Genomic DNA, 15,278 nt, shown 5'->3' on the forward strand with positions numbered 1-15,278 from the left:
ACAAGGAGGTTATGTTCTTGGCTCGCTTTGATTGCCTGATTGTTTGTCAGCTCCAGCACATTGTGTGTGTGCTAAGGGGCGGGACATCTCTAAACGGTTGACCAATCACAGCAGAGCCAGCCAGCTAACCAATCAGAGCAGACTAGGCTCTGGTTTCAGACAGAGGGTGAAAAGAGGTGCTGCAGCACAGGCAGTATGAGAAAAATAAAGAGCTTTTTGAACATTAAAGCATGGAGACATGTAGAGACACTACATACTGATATACACCTGAACATCAGCAGGAGAGGACTCTTTAAAGTAGAGACACTACATACTGATATACACCTGAACATCAGCAGGAGAGGACTCTTTAAAGTAGAGACACTACATACTGATATACACCTGAACATCAGCAGGAGAGGACTCTTTAAAGTAGAGACACTACATACTGATATACACCTGAACATCAGCAGGAGAGGACTCTTTAAAGTAGAGACACTACATACTGATATACACCTGAACATCAGCAGGAGAGGACTCTTTAAAGTAGAGACACTACATACTGATATACACCTGAACATCAGCAGGAGAGGACTCTCTTTAAAGTAGAGACACTACATACTGATATACACCTGAACATCAGCAGGAGAGGACTCTTTAAAGTAGAGACACTACATACTGATATACACCTGAACATCAGCAGGAGAGGACTCTTTAAAGTAGAGACACTACATACTGATATACACCTGAACATCAGCAGGAGAGGACTCTCTTTAAAGTAGAGACACTACATACTGATATACACCTGAACATCAGCAGGAGAGGACTCTTTAAAGTAGAGACACTACAGACTGATATACACCTGAAAATTAGGAGAATATGGCCCCCTTAATAATATTTACCTCTGCCAAGGAAGTTATGTTAAAACGTTTTGAAACATGTCAGAAGGGTGTAGCTTGGAACAGTAAAAAGGACTTGTACAATTTTAAATGAGTTCCAAATTAAGGACCAGATACACTCACTAAGATTCACTTTCTCAATTTGCACGTGTAACCAAGTTTCATGAAAACTGTGCCCAAAGTTTTTTATATTCCTCTGAACAGACAGAACAAGCTGAGCTGAAAACATATCCTCTCTTTCCTTTGGTTGAGGTAAAAAAAAAAAGTCGCAGATAAAAATAAAACAGAAGGGGTCACACGAAGTTTACCTCCCTTTAAGTGTGTGTGGGCTGTTAACTGTGACTGAACTGTGATAAGCTTAAGCAAATGCCTTAAAAACTGTTGTCAGTGTGAATTGTCCTAAAACGATGCATTTAGGGTCTGATGTGTTCAACAGAGCTCAGTAATAAATCCTGTCTCAGATAAAACAGAACTGACAACTATACAGCAGTGTGTGTGTGTGTGTGTGTGTGTGTGTGTGTGTGTGTGTGTGTGTGTGTGTGTGTGTGTGTGTGTGTGTGTGTGTGTGTGATTCAATGCGATTCTGCGACAAACACGGTGTGATTTATGTCTTACAGTCCTGATAAAGATAGATGTTTCCTCAATACAGTCCACACCCACACCCACCCACCCACACACCCCCCACACACACACCCCCCACACACCCACACCCACACTTCACAGCATATTGAAAGAAATCGCTCTTGAAAAAGGATTTGTCCTGTTTTAGATGCTAAATTCATCTCACAGTGGATGCAGCGATACCTTTTAACAACACACACAGCAAAATGATGTCTAAGGTTATTCTTCATGTAGGTTTTGTTCATACATCTCATCAAAAAACCCGAAAACAACCCCATTTTTTGAGGGAAAAACAGCATTGTAACCACGATTTTGATATCTGAAATGTAGAAAAACAGTAACTTCAATCATATTTAGACATGTATGTATTTATCAATGTTCCACCTACTTGTAAGTACACTATGGTTAAATGCTTACGTATCTCTTTACAACCTTGTAGCTGTATATATGTTTCTATATATCTGGAATATGATCTGTGAGTGTGAAAAACACTTAAAGGTGGGGTAGGTAAGTTTGAGAAACCGGCTCGAGATCGCTAGAATTTGAAAATACACAACCGGAGAAAATCTGCCACTTCCTTACAGAGCCCCTCCTCCAACACACACGAACGCGCACATGACCAATGAGGGCACGAGATAAGTTTGTGCACAGATGGAAGGCTGACAGGCAGGTAGGCCATCCAGTTATTTTAGCCGGGCCGACTAAAATGATTGGTCGTGCTTTTTACAGTACCACGGCTTCCACAGATGAATTTTTTTATGGATTTTTTGTCAAAGCACTTCAGATATTCATTGCTATCGGGATGTTAAGAGCATTCCATGGAATATAACAAAAAGTGTATCTCGAGCCGGTTTCTCAAACTTACCTACCCCACCTTTAATATTTGTCAAGGATAATGAATATTATAATGCAAAAAGTGTGATACCTTACAATACATACAAGTACAAGTATCAGTCACAAATAATCTCAATTTGTTATTTGTTTCAAATGTTGCAGTCGTACACTCTTTAAAAAAGGCATTCCTATAAAATAGTACTTACGAACGATACTTAAGTACATGTATTTAGTCACTTTCCTACCACTGGAAACTCCCACCCATGCTATTGAACAACAGTATAACTTATGAAGTAAAACTCCTTCATGTGAAGTGACAGCAAAGTCTGCGGAGTGTATGTAAATGAGCCTTTGTCTGCAGCGCTGATAAGAGGAGCAAAGAGGATCAAAGCTGCAGTTTCACTTCTAAAACAACGCATGCGAGACGGAGAAGAGCGAACCGAGATCTCAGATTGCATCTTTTTCTAAAACCCACACTGATTATTGTGAGGCGTTTGATCTGAGGTGAGCCGGAGGCGCTGGGAGTAAAAACAGTTTGTAGAACAGAGACAGAAATAAGTGTTTAACAAGAAGACAGAGGTCAATGATGTTCTGTACAGTAAAGAGAGGACAAGTCAAGAGTGGATACAGATCAATCTCTCAATACAAGAGTCTGAGGGTCCGTGGTTAAGTTTGATTTTAAGATTTGATGATTTAAATTAAATTACCACACTGCTCAGTTGAATACTCAATGCTGATTGGTCTATTTGGAACTATCTGTGGCCTCTTCTAATGAGAACGTTCTGATCAAGAGATGTTCAGTCATATAAGGAAGTCCGGTTAATTTAACGTCCACAGTATAGATAAGAGCACAAGAGAAGGAAAGAGGACTTGAGAAATCAGGAATAAAAGACACTAGTAAACACTAACGGGAACAATAGAAGAAGACAGACAGGAAGTAAACACTAACTGGAACAATAGAAGAAGACAGACAGGAAGTAAACACTAACTGGAACAATAGAAGAAGACAGACAGGAAGTAAACACTAACTGGAACAATAGAAGAAGACAGACAGGAAGTAAACACTAACTGGAACAATAGAAGAAGACAGACAGACAGGAAATAAACACTAACGGGAACAATAGAAGAAGACAGACAGGAAATAAACACTAACGGGAACAATATAAGAAGACAGACAGACAGGAAGTAAACACTAAAGGGAACAGCAGAGGAAGACAGACAGACAGACAGGAAGTAAACACTAACGGGTGTCACTACCCGATCTGCCGCCCTGCCCTATCTGCAGTGCGCATGTGCGAGATGGTCCGCCATATTGGACAACTCCGTACGGCAATCCAAGTAGGACACTTGACACAGTGGCGTTTGGCAAAGCAGAAAAAGAAAACTCGAGAGAGATGAGTTATTGTTATTACAACGTGACTTCACTATTATTTAACAACTCTTTTTATTGGGTTCTTTTATTTGGGTTTAAATACATTGTCAGAATATGAAATGGATTTAACTTCTGTGAGACAGCTATATGCCATACATTTTAGCATACATTCACAGTAAATATGTATTCAGTATGATAGCTGTCTAACAGAAGTTAAATCCATTTCTCACTTATTCTGACAATGTACTTAACCCAATAAAAAGAGTTGTTAAATAATAGTGAAGTCACGTTGTAATAACAATAACTCATCTCTCTCGTTCAGATTAAGATTGTCGGGTTTTTTGAGTGTTCTTTTTCTGCTCTGCCAAACGCCACTGTGTCAAGTGTCCTATTTGAGTTGCCGTACGGAGTTGTCCAATATGGCGGACCATCTCGCACATGCGCACTGCAGATAGGGCAGGGCGGCAGATCGGGTAGTGACAACGGGAACAATAGAAGAAGACAGACAGACAGGAAGTAAACACTAACTGGAACAATAGAAGAAGAAGACAAACAGGAAGTAAACACTAAAGGGAAAAGCAGAAGAAGACAGACAGGAAGTAAACATAAAAGGGAAAAGCAGAAGAAGACAGACAGACAGGAAGTAAGTAAACACTAAAGGGAACAGCAGAAGAAGACAGACAGGAAGTAAACACTAAAGGGAACAGCAGAAGAAGACAGACAGGAAGTAAACATTAAAGGGAACAGCAGAAGAAGACAGACAGGAAGTAAACACTAAAGGGAACAGCAGAAGAAGACAGACAGGAAGTAAACACTAAAGGGAACAGCAGAAGAAGACAGACAGGAAGTAAACACTAAAGGGAACAGCAGAAGAAGACAGACAGGAAGTAAACACTAAAGGGAACAGCAGAAGAAGACAGACAGGAAGTAAACACTAAAGGGAACAGCAGAAGAAGACAGACAGGAAGTAAGTAAACACTAAAGGAAACATGATAAGGGCTCTGCAGTGTTTCAAGACTTGTTAATAGAAAATAAAATGCAAACAGACTTGGACATTTACAGAAAACTTTGATCAGTGGTGCCGTCATTTTAAGATACGCTGATCACGGAGTTTCAGCCGTTGGTACACAGTTTCTTAACACAGTAAACACTGAGCCTTTCATTTCCAACTGACTCTATCCCAGCACCTCATACATATTCAACTCAAAACAAACATTAATGCATCTCTGGCTCCAATATCCACCCCTGTAGGGTCAAACAAACATCGAACAGAGCAACTAACCCTGACTGATTCCTGTTGTATCTGATAAATCCGTGTGCAATCAGCAGGTTGCATCAGAAACAATCTCTGCGCCTCACGCTGTAATCTCACTGAGCTCAACACACCGGCTCGGGTTTATCTTTTATTTACCAGAAATGTTGACTGAAGCTGTGAGCCGTCTTCCTCCAACTCTTCTTAGGACTTTCATTTGTTTGTTTTTACACACTCAATATCATAGTTAGACACATCATGTACGGATGCAAGCGGTTTTACAATAAAAGCAGTAGTAAGGGTGAAACGCAGGTTATTTTTAACCCTGTTTTCTAATGTTTTTGACACTAGGAGCTCAGGTCATAGGCTTTTGTTTGGTTTTGGTTTTTGTTAGAAAGGTTTAGGGTTGTTGTTGTTTGTGTGTTCCTGAAGGTATAAATGAAACATCTGGATTTGAAGATTTTTGCATTGTATTGCTGACCTTTCTTGGGAGTGGGAAGAGTGGAGAGTCACATCCATGTTATAGGTTCAACATGTCTGAATATATGTGCCAGATGTTCAAATCAAATCAAATCAGGTTTTATTTATATAGCACATTTAAAAGAGATTTTTGGTCGAGCCAATGTGCTGTACATGTAATAAAAACACATTACTACAAATCACAATAAACGACAATAAATTACAACAGATATATATAAAAAAAACAAAATAAAAATAAAACACACGGAAAAGTCAGGAGTCGTGCTCCGCTCTAACTAGAAAGCCAGAGAAGTGTGTTTTTAGTTTTGATTTAAAAAAATATTAACACCAAATCACACAAATCAAGTCAAACAGAGTCAAATCTTTCTGTTTCTGGTGATCCATGAAAACCAAGCAATCATTCAAACATTTTGAGATTGGTTTTGTGTTGTTGGACTAATTCAATTGGTAAAAATCGATAACAGATCAAGCGTGAGTCAGCAGTATGAGTTGGAGATTTCTCCTCTACATCTTATTTAGTGAACTATTCAAGTCAACAGAGGAAGCCTTCGAAAAGTATATTACAGAAACAGAAAAGCGAGAATGTTTCATTAATTTCCGAGCAGTGCATCTGTTCTGAGCATCACAGACTGAAAAGCTTTGTTTTGAAAGCACCATGGCAAATTAAAATATATGAATAATACAAAAAAAACACTTTCGTATTGACAACTTAAAAGGCTTTTTTGAAGCTGATGTGCCTGCTTGCTTCTTGCTGTTTTGAGTTTGTAACCTTATAGCTGATTTCCCTTTTCGTAAGTTGCTTTAGATAAAAGCGTCAGATAAAGTAAGTGTAATATAGCGTCATCCTGACCAAAATATGTTGTGAATATCCTGATCTGTTTGACGTTAATGCAAGAGGCATTTGGTCAAATGTTGTATGAACTCTCTTCAGTAAGGAATATTCGTGAAATAATAATATCTTAATAAAGATAAGAGAGATAAGATAAGTTAAGAATTGTTGTGCCAGAGTTACAAAAATACAATAAACACAGCAGCATAATAATAAAACTGAACACTAACAGTGCAGTAAAAAGAGCAATTAAATATCTACAGGAAACAGAGACGGTCACATAATGATGTAAATATGAACACTATTTAGTAGTGCAAAAAACGTATTGGCAGATACGTTTTTTATTCGCATGTTATTATAGAACATTATTAATAATAATGATATTGCACATGTTATATAGCAGCGAGTGTTTTGTAATGATGGTAATGATATTTATATTGCACATAGTGTTGGTGTGGAAGTTCTCAGTTCCCTCTACTGAAGGGTGAAGAGTTTAATGGCCACTGGGAGGAATGATATTAAACTATGAACTCAAGCCTTTGTAAGATATTGTGTTGCTCTGACCTTCAGCTGCCGAGCGTACTCCACGTGGTTGTCGTAGGCGAGGATGTTTGCGATGAGCCTCTCTCTCTCCGGGGGGAAAGAGGACGGTCCCTCCGTGGCGTCAGGCTCCACGATCACCTTCAGCAGAGTGTGAGCACTCCTGGTCCCGTCCCACACCTGGAGACAAAACACAGGACAGTAAGACTCCAGGGCATCGATGTATAAAGAGAACCAGAGGTGGGAGGTAGTGGAGTACAAATACTTCGTTACTGTACTTAAGTACATGTTTCTGGTATCTGTACTTTACTCCACTACTTATTTTTCTGAGGAGTTTTTACTTTCTACTTCTTACATTTTGAACCCAAATACCTGTACTTTCTACTTCTTACATGTTGAACACAAATACCTGTACTTTCTACTTCTTACATGTTGAACACAAATACCTGTACTTTCTACTTCTTACATGTTGATCACAAATACCTGTACTTTCTACTTCTTACATGTTGAACACAAATACCTGTACTTTCTACTTCTTACATTTTGAACACAAATACCTGTACTTTCTACTTCTTACATTTTGAACACAAATACCTGTACTTTCTACTTCTTCCATGTTGTACACAAATACCTGTACTTTCTACTTCTTACATTTTGAACACAAATACCTGTACTTTCTACTTCTTACATGTTGAACACAAATACCTGTACTTTCTACTTCTTACATGTTGAACACAAATACCTGTACTTTCTACTTCTTACATGTTGAACACAAATACCTGTACTTTCTACTTCTCACATTTTCCAAACAGGCTGGTTCCTTTAGTTTGAATGTGTGTTTGGTGGCGTGATCATTATTCTTTAGAGTCATTGCGTGCCTATTGATTTGAACACGATCCGTGTATCCATCATTTCCTGGTCTTCTCTAAAGAAGAGGGACCAATGAAAACGTTGTCATGTTGCCGTTGTTCAGCATGGAAACATTCATTAGCTAACAATGACATTATTGTTCTATTAATATAAAGGGAGGTCAGGTACTCTTTAAAACAGCTGCTAGTTATGGGTACTTTTTACTGAAGTACATTTCAAAGCCCTCTTTACTTTGACTTGAGTAAAGAAGTTTAGTCAGTACTTCTACTTTTACCACAGTATTTTTAAACACGAGTATCTGTACTTCTACTTGAGTAAAGCATGTGTGTACTTTGCCCTCTCTGAAGAGAACTGAGTAAGTGTTGGAGGCGGGACCCCGTCAATTACCATAATAGTTTCTCAGTTGTGCATGAGGCTAAAACGACCTCAGTCTCAAGAACAAAAAAAACCCAGATCATTTTGGATCTTCCACAGGCATGGGGTCCATTTTTTTAATGAAATACCTCGATTTAGACATTGTGACGGCGTTGTAGGTTTGGTGCTTTTATAAAATACTACCACAATGAGAAATGTGACAAGTTATCATTATCAGTAATGTGGATATGATGTCTAAGTAATGGCCAATTATAAAAGAGCTTCAACAGTTTGGTAAATTCAGAAAATGACATCACTTACAACCAGGAAATAACTTATGATAATACGATATTCAAAATCTAAGAAGATATCTAGTCTTATATCAAGTTAAGTTCCATAAAATATTGATATATTGCCAAGCCCATTAGCCCTTAAAATGTGTTGCAAGTAAGTCTCCGTCATAAATAATATTGAACAGCCTTATTCTTGATTCTGATGTGAACAGGCTCTAATATTACATATAGAGCATCACTGTTAGATGTGTTTAAAGGTCTCCTATCATGCAAAATGTACTTTTTCATGTCTTTTTGATATGCGTCCCCGGTGTGTCAGGAGACTCACAAAGTGTCCGAAAATAAAACTCTCTCTTTTCCTCCGTACCCAAATCTCTAAAAAACGGGGGAACAACGGAGCTGATCCATCAAATATATATATATTTTTTTAATGCTACGGACCCAGAATCAGCACTTCTCTAACAGGGCTGAAATAGAGGGGTATGAGGCTACAATGGGTATTCCGTTTGGTATTTTGAGCAAAACACTTCATAAACATGTTTTTTTATATATCTGAGACCTATAATATACGCCTACAAATAGTATAATAAGAGACCTTTCATATCATTCGTCACCTATCATGCAAATTCCACTTTTCCATGTCTTTTCTACATCAACATGTGTCCCCTCTTCTTCATGTCTCTTCTACATCAACATGTGTCCCCTCTTCTTCATGTCTCTTCTACATCACCATGTGTCCCCTCTTCTTCATGTCTCTTCTTCATCAACATGTGTCCCCTCTTCTTCATGTCTCTTCTACATCAACATGTGTCCCCTCTTCTTCATGTCTCTTCTACATCAACATGTGTCCCCTCTTCTTCATGTCTCTTCTACATCACCATGTGTCCCCTCTTCTTCATGTCTCTTCTTCATCAACATGTGTCCCCTCTTCTTCATGTCTCTTCTTCATCAACATGTGTCCCCTCTGTGGAAAGAGACTCTGAAAGTTTCAGGAACAAAGATTCTCTCTCTTTTTGTCCTGATCCATTTCTATAAAAACCTGTCTGAAAATGAGCTGATCAGATTTTGGCCACTTTGTGATGTCATAACGATGTTTTGTCTTGTGTAACCATTAGCCAATCACCAACCAAGGTAACCCCCCCCCCCCCCCCCACACCTTATCACCTGAATCTCCTCCTAGAGCACCATTGTGTTCTTTTTAACCAAATCTCTCTCAGAGGGGCGTGGGGAGGGGCTCCTTATTTTCATCTAAAGTAACAGACAGAGAATCAGCACTTTTGGAACAGGGCTGAAACAGAGGGGATTATGGGATGCTGCAATGATCTGTTTGGTGTTTGGAGCCAAACACTTCAGAGACATGTTTGTATCTGAGACCTATAATATATTGATGAGAAACAGTATAATAGGGGACCTTTAAGGGCAATCAATGCTTCACAAACTCTCAGCTGATGCTGATCTGAGGTGCTTTAGGAAAGGTATAAATATCTGTTCTCAGTGTAATAAACTGTGATGATTGGTTGTTGTGTAACAGCAGCTTTACAGACTGGCAGCAGACCAGCAGTGAGAGCCAGATCTGTGCTCACATGTATCTCCTCCATCAGCCTCTCTGGCAGGAAACCAGCAGCACTTACTGCCTCGTCTGCGCTCTGAAAACTGAGGAGGCTGCTGAAACAGCTCAGGTTAAAAAAGAAAAACGAGATGTCGTCCCTCTGAGGACTCCTGACTGTGAGGAGCGTTTACAATCAGACGGAGGAAGGCAAACCGCTCCATTATTCCAAAAGGGAAATACAATACGATTACAGTTTCCAAATCAAAGCAGGGAAGATGTTAAGATACATTGACATCAACAATATGAGAAAGAGCAGGGGACTCTTGGTAATAAAAACAAGACTGTAAGAACAAATAACTGCCTCTAGAGAAGCTAAAACGACGCCGCAGTGTAAACACAGAGACATGTGTTTGATTTTTTTCACACAAAAAACCATTTGGAAAATCCACACGTGATATAATAAAAAAATGCAACCTGACCCATTACCCTGTAGAAATGCAAAATCAGCTATAATGACTTTTTTTAAGTTGTTAAAGACTCCTTCAGTGCACATTAATCTTGCAACAGTTTCTTCTTGCACTATTTCGATTGTTTTTTAATTTGTTTTATATCTACATTGCCTTGTTGGAGGAGCCTGGGACTTAAGATTTTGATTACATATTGTTAGAAAAATATCACTCGTGACCGGCTTGAGCTTCAATCTCAGGATCCATGTATCTGTGATCCTCTCCAGAATGGAAGCAGTCATCACATACAGAGCATCAACTAGTTCCTGAACAGTGTCCTTCACATGCTGATATCCAAGAGAGGGAGTTACACAGTCACAAGATGGAGGAATACCGGTTCTTCTAGGTAATCATACATCCTGTCGTGTACAAAATACTGAGTTTTCCTAAAAAACTCAAAATTCGGACTTTTTTCTCAAAATCTCAAAACTCTGACTTTTTCCTCAAAAACTCAAAATTCTGACTTTTTCCTCAAAATTCTGACTTTTTCCTCAAAATTCTGACTTTTTCCTCAAAATTCTGACTTTTTCCTCAAAATTCTGACTTTTTTCTCAAAATTCTGACTTTTTTCTCAAAATTCTGACTTTCTCTGAATACTTAAAAATGTTAATAATCACTCGTCACCGGCTTGAGCTTCAATCTCAGGATCCATGTATTTGTGATCCTCTCCAGAATGGAAGTAGTCATCACATACAGAGCATCAACTAGTTCCTGAACAGTGTCCTTCACATGCTGATATCCAAGAGAGGGAGTTACACAGTCACAAGATGGAGGAATAGAAAGCAGTATTCAATGTTTACTTCAGATTAGCTCCACGTCAGAAATCATCATGCTTGTCATATGTCTATCTCCATAGAGGCTGAATCATCATGTTAATCACATAGCTATCATCTGCCTAAAACAGTCCTGATGCTCTTCTAGGTAATCACACATCCTGTCATGTACACAGCTACACTTGGGATACCTTTGTTATCATGTTACTCTCAGATTGGAAGAGGACATTCAGTGTTTTCCCAACACATATCTACCCTGTAGCTGTGCATATGTGAATAAAGCGTTTGAAGTGCCTCTCACCCTGAGCAGCGTGCAGGTGGAGTCGATGGGGGCTTTGGCCAGCAGCTGGCAGGTCAGGTCGAAGTACGCTTTGGGCTGGACGTCACACAGAGGCATTGTGGGAGATGGGGGGAGGAGGGACTGGTCTGAAGCCCAGGATCGCAGCTCCTCCACCCTCTTCCGGTCCTCCTGGTCGAAGCTGAAGGAGCGGCTGGAGGTCCGCGGCTCCATCGACCCCCCCACCGCTCCGTCAAACGCCATCACGGAGAAACCGAACGTTTTTACCAGCGTCATGGAGCTGTTGAATAACTGCACCTGTGAGGAGAAATGTTAAAATCATTCATCCCTCTTAGGGGTTTTCTGTTTCTGTCTTATCGTGTCATTGTGTATTTCCTTTTTTGTTGTTGTCATTGCTAGTGGACTTGGGATGTTTTTATTCCTGCTTTTCATATATTAAAGGTCCCCTACTAATGTTCATCAATATATTATAGGTCTCAGATATATACAAACATGTCTCTGAAGTGTTTGGCTCCAAACACCAAACAGATCATTGCAGCATTACCCATAATCCCCTCTGTTTCAGCCCTGTTTCAAAAGCGCTGATTCTCTGTCTGTTACTTTAGATGAAAATAAGGAACCCCTCCCCACGCCCCTCTGAGAGAGATTTGGTTACAAAGAACTCAATGGTGCTCTAGGAGGAGATTCAGGTGATAAATTGGGGGGGGGTTACCTTGGTTGGTGATTGGCTAATGGTTACACAAGACAACAAATCATTATGACATCACAAAGTGGCCAAAATCTGATCAGCTCATTTTCAGACAGGTTTTTATAGAAATGGATCAGGACAAAAAGAGAGAGAATCTTTGTTCCTGAAACTTTCAGAGTCTCTTTCCACAGAGGGGACACATGTTGATGAAGAAGAGACATGAAGAAGAGGGGACACATGTTGATGTAGAAGAGACATGAAGAAGAGGGGACACATGGTGATGTAGAAGAGACATGAAGAAGAGGGGACACATGTTGATGTAGAAGAGACATGAAGAAGAGGGGACACATGTTGATGTAGAAGAGACATGAAGAAGAGGGGACACATGTTGATGTAGAAGAGACATGAAGAAGAGGGGACACATGTTGATGAAGAAGAGACATGAAGAAGAGGGGACACATGTTGATGTAGAAGAGACATGAAGAAGAGGGGACACATGTTGATGTAGAGGAGACATGAAGAAGAGGGGACACATGTTGATGTAGAAGAGACATGAAGAAGAGGGGACACATGTTGATGTAGAGGAGACATGAAGAAGAGGGGACACATGTTGATGTAGAAGAGACATGAAGAAGAGGGGACACATGTTGATGTAGAAGAGACATGAAGAAGAGGGGACACATGTTGATGTAGAAGAGACATGAAGAAGAGGGGACACATGTTGATGTAGAAGAGACATGAAGAAGAGGGGACACATGTTGATGTAGAAGAGACATGAAGAAGAGGGGACACATGTTGATGTAGAAGAGACATGAAGAAGAGGGGACACATGTTGATGTAGAAGAGACATGAAGAAGAGGGGACACATGTTGATGTAGAAGAGACATGAAGAAGAGGGGACACATGTTGATGTAGAGGAGACATGGAGAAGAGGGGACACATGTTGATGTAGAAGAGACATGAAGAAGAGGGGACACATGCTGATGTAGAAGAGACATGAAGAAGAGGGGACACATGTTGATGTAGAAGAGACATGAGGAAGTGGATTTTGCATAATAGGTGACCTTTAACTCGCCAAACACAAGACATGGAGACTGAAAGAACTCATGTGCGTGACCTTGACTCTGTGCAGGCGGACGATGTCTCCGATCTGGTAGATCTTGGGATGGTCCTCCAGCTTCTCGCAGAAGATGCTGCAGCTGATCTTCTCGTTGGACTGATCGGTGATCTTCAGGCTGGAGCAGAAATCTGAGGAGGGGAAAACTTCCTGTGGTCAAAACGCTCAGAGATAAGAGCGACAAATACTGAAAACTGTACGGACAAGCTTAAAAAATACTAAGAATATGAAGCTCTACGCGTACGTGTTTGGGATGAAGGACGTACAATTCAACTTTAAAGGGGACCTATCATGCAAAATGCACTTTTGTACGTCTTTTCTACATGAATATGTGTCCCCGGTGTTCCAGGGAACTCACCAAGTGTCAGAAAACACAACCCTCTCTATTTTCCTCCATACCCAAATCTCTAAAAAAGGGGCTGCAACGGATCTGATAAAAACTGATCCAGATTTGAACACTGTCCTGACGTCAGGACGGTGGCGCTACGGCTATTGGGCCAACTCCACCAATCAGGAGGAGACAGCCACGGCCATTGCCGTTCAAAAGTGCTGGAGACGCTGTAGTACATATGCCAGGCCTGTAGATGGTGCTGTTCTCACTGAATCAGCCCTTGCACAAACAGAGCTAAAAGATGTCATATTGAGCAAAATGAGGCATGGCTAAAATGCATGATCTGTTTGATATTTTGAAAAAAAAAAAGTATAAATATGCCTTATATGGTCCTACACTATATTATTCAAATATAGCATGATAGGTCCACTTTAAGGATAAAGCACAGGTCTGAGTTTATCATAAACATAAAAGTACATATTCAGACTTAAAAGGCTTTTCAATTCTGACTTGATTTCACTGTGAATGGATTTGGAAATGGCACACCTTGGGAAAGGTTAACAAGATGAATCATGTAAATAAAGTAAGAGATGTAGCTGAAGGAAACGGGATCATAACCCTCCATCAATTTTCTTCTTAATATTTGCTTCTTGGTTGATATTAAACACGGCACCAATTGATTTAATTGAGGATTTAATATTCCCTGACAAATTGTGTCTTAAAAAAACCATTGGTTGAGTCAAACCTGACTTTGTTCGGCCGGAAAAAGCCATCCAATGTCAGACTTCGGTCATTTGAACCTGCTGTATTTCCCATAAATGCAGCTGTTTTGAATATACAGTACAGGATGCTCAAATGTAGCGTGCCGGTTGAACTGACGATGGATCCACTTTCTGTGTTTGCTTTCAGAGATAGACCCGAAAGAGGGAAGAAATGATTGATGGAATGAAAATGAAACCGTCAGCTGAATCTGTTGATAAACACACACATATATCCTGTAAATACACATATGCGCATGTATCTATCTGACAGTGTGTGTGTGTGTCTCTCTCTGATCAGATGGATTATAGTAATATCTGTGTTTACTCTAAAAGACGCCTGAAGGATCCACAAAAATGACAAAGTTTCCAGCCTGAATGCTGCTTTTTCTTCATCAACACACACACACACACACACACACACACACACACACACACACACACACACACACACACACACACACACACACACACACACACACACACACACACACACACACACACACACACACACACACACACACACACACACACACACACACACACACACACACACACACACACACACACACACACACACACACACACACACACACACACACACACACACACACACACACACACACACACACACACACACACACACACACACACACACACACACACACACACACACACACACACACACACACACACACACACACACACACACACACACACACACACACACACACACAATCAGCTCTGACTAATTAGCTTGCCGGCTCTGTTGTGATTGGTCAACCGCTTAGAGATGTCCCGCCCCCTTAGTCTATCATGTATACTAATGTGTTGGAGAGCTAGCCAACAGGAATGTGAGTGTTACGTAGGGATGTCACTATGTTCAAGAAGTAAACAAAGGAGTCCAATGGAGGCGTTTCAGACGAGAACACGGG

General features: G+C 40.2%; 1 protein-coding gene across 2 annotated transcripts in view; it reads right to left on the reverse strand.

Moving 5' to 3' along the window:
• Positions 1-15,278, reverse strand: part of pot1 (protection of telomeres 1 homolog) — a 95,092-nt gene that overhangs the window by 39,988 nt on the left and 39,826 nt on the right. For both annotated transcript variants that reach the window (XM_034126776.1, XM_034126775.1), the window contains exons 8-10: positions 13,255-13,385; positions 11,453-11,746; positions 6,831-6,986 (exon numbers count right to left, since the gene is read on the reverse strand). In XM_034126776.1, coding sequence (XP_033982667.1) covers positions 6,831-6,986; positions 11,453-11,746; positions 13,255-13,385 — 581 coding nt within the window. The remainder of the gene's footprint in view (positions 1-6,830; positions 6,987-11,452; positions 11,747-13,254; positions 13,386-15,278) is intronic.

Source organism: Trematomus bernacchii, unplaced genomic scaffold, assembly GCF_902827165.1.
Source record: "Trematomus bernacchii unplaced genomic scaffold, fTreBer1.1, whole genome shotgun sequence".
NCBI lineage: Eukaryota > Metazoa > Chordata > Actinopteri > Perciformes > Nototheniidae > Trematomus > Trematomus bernacchii.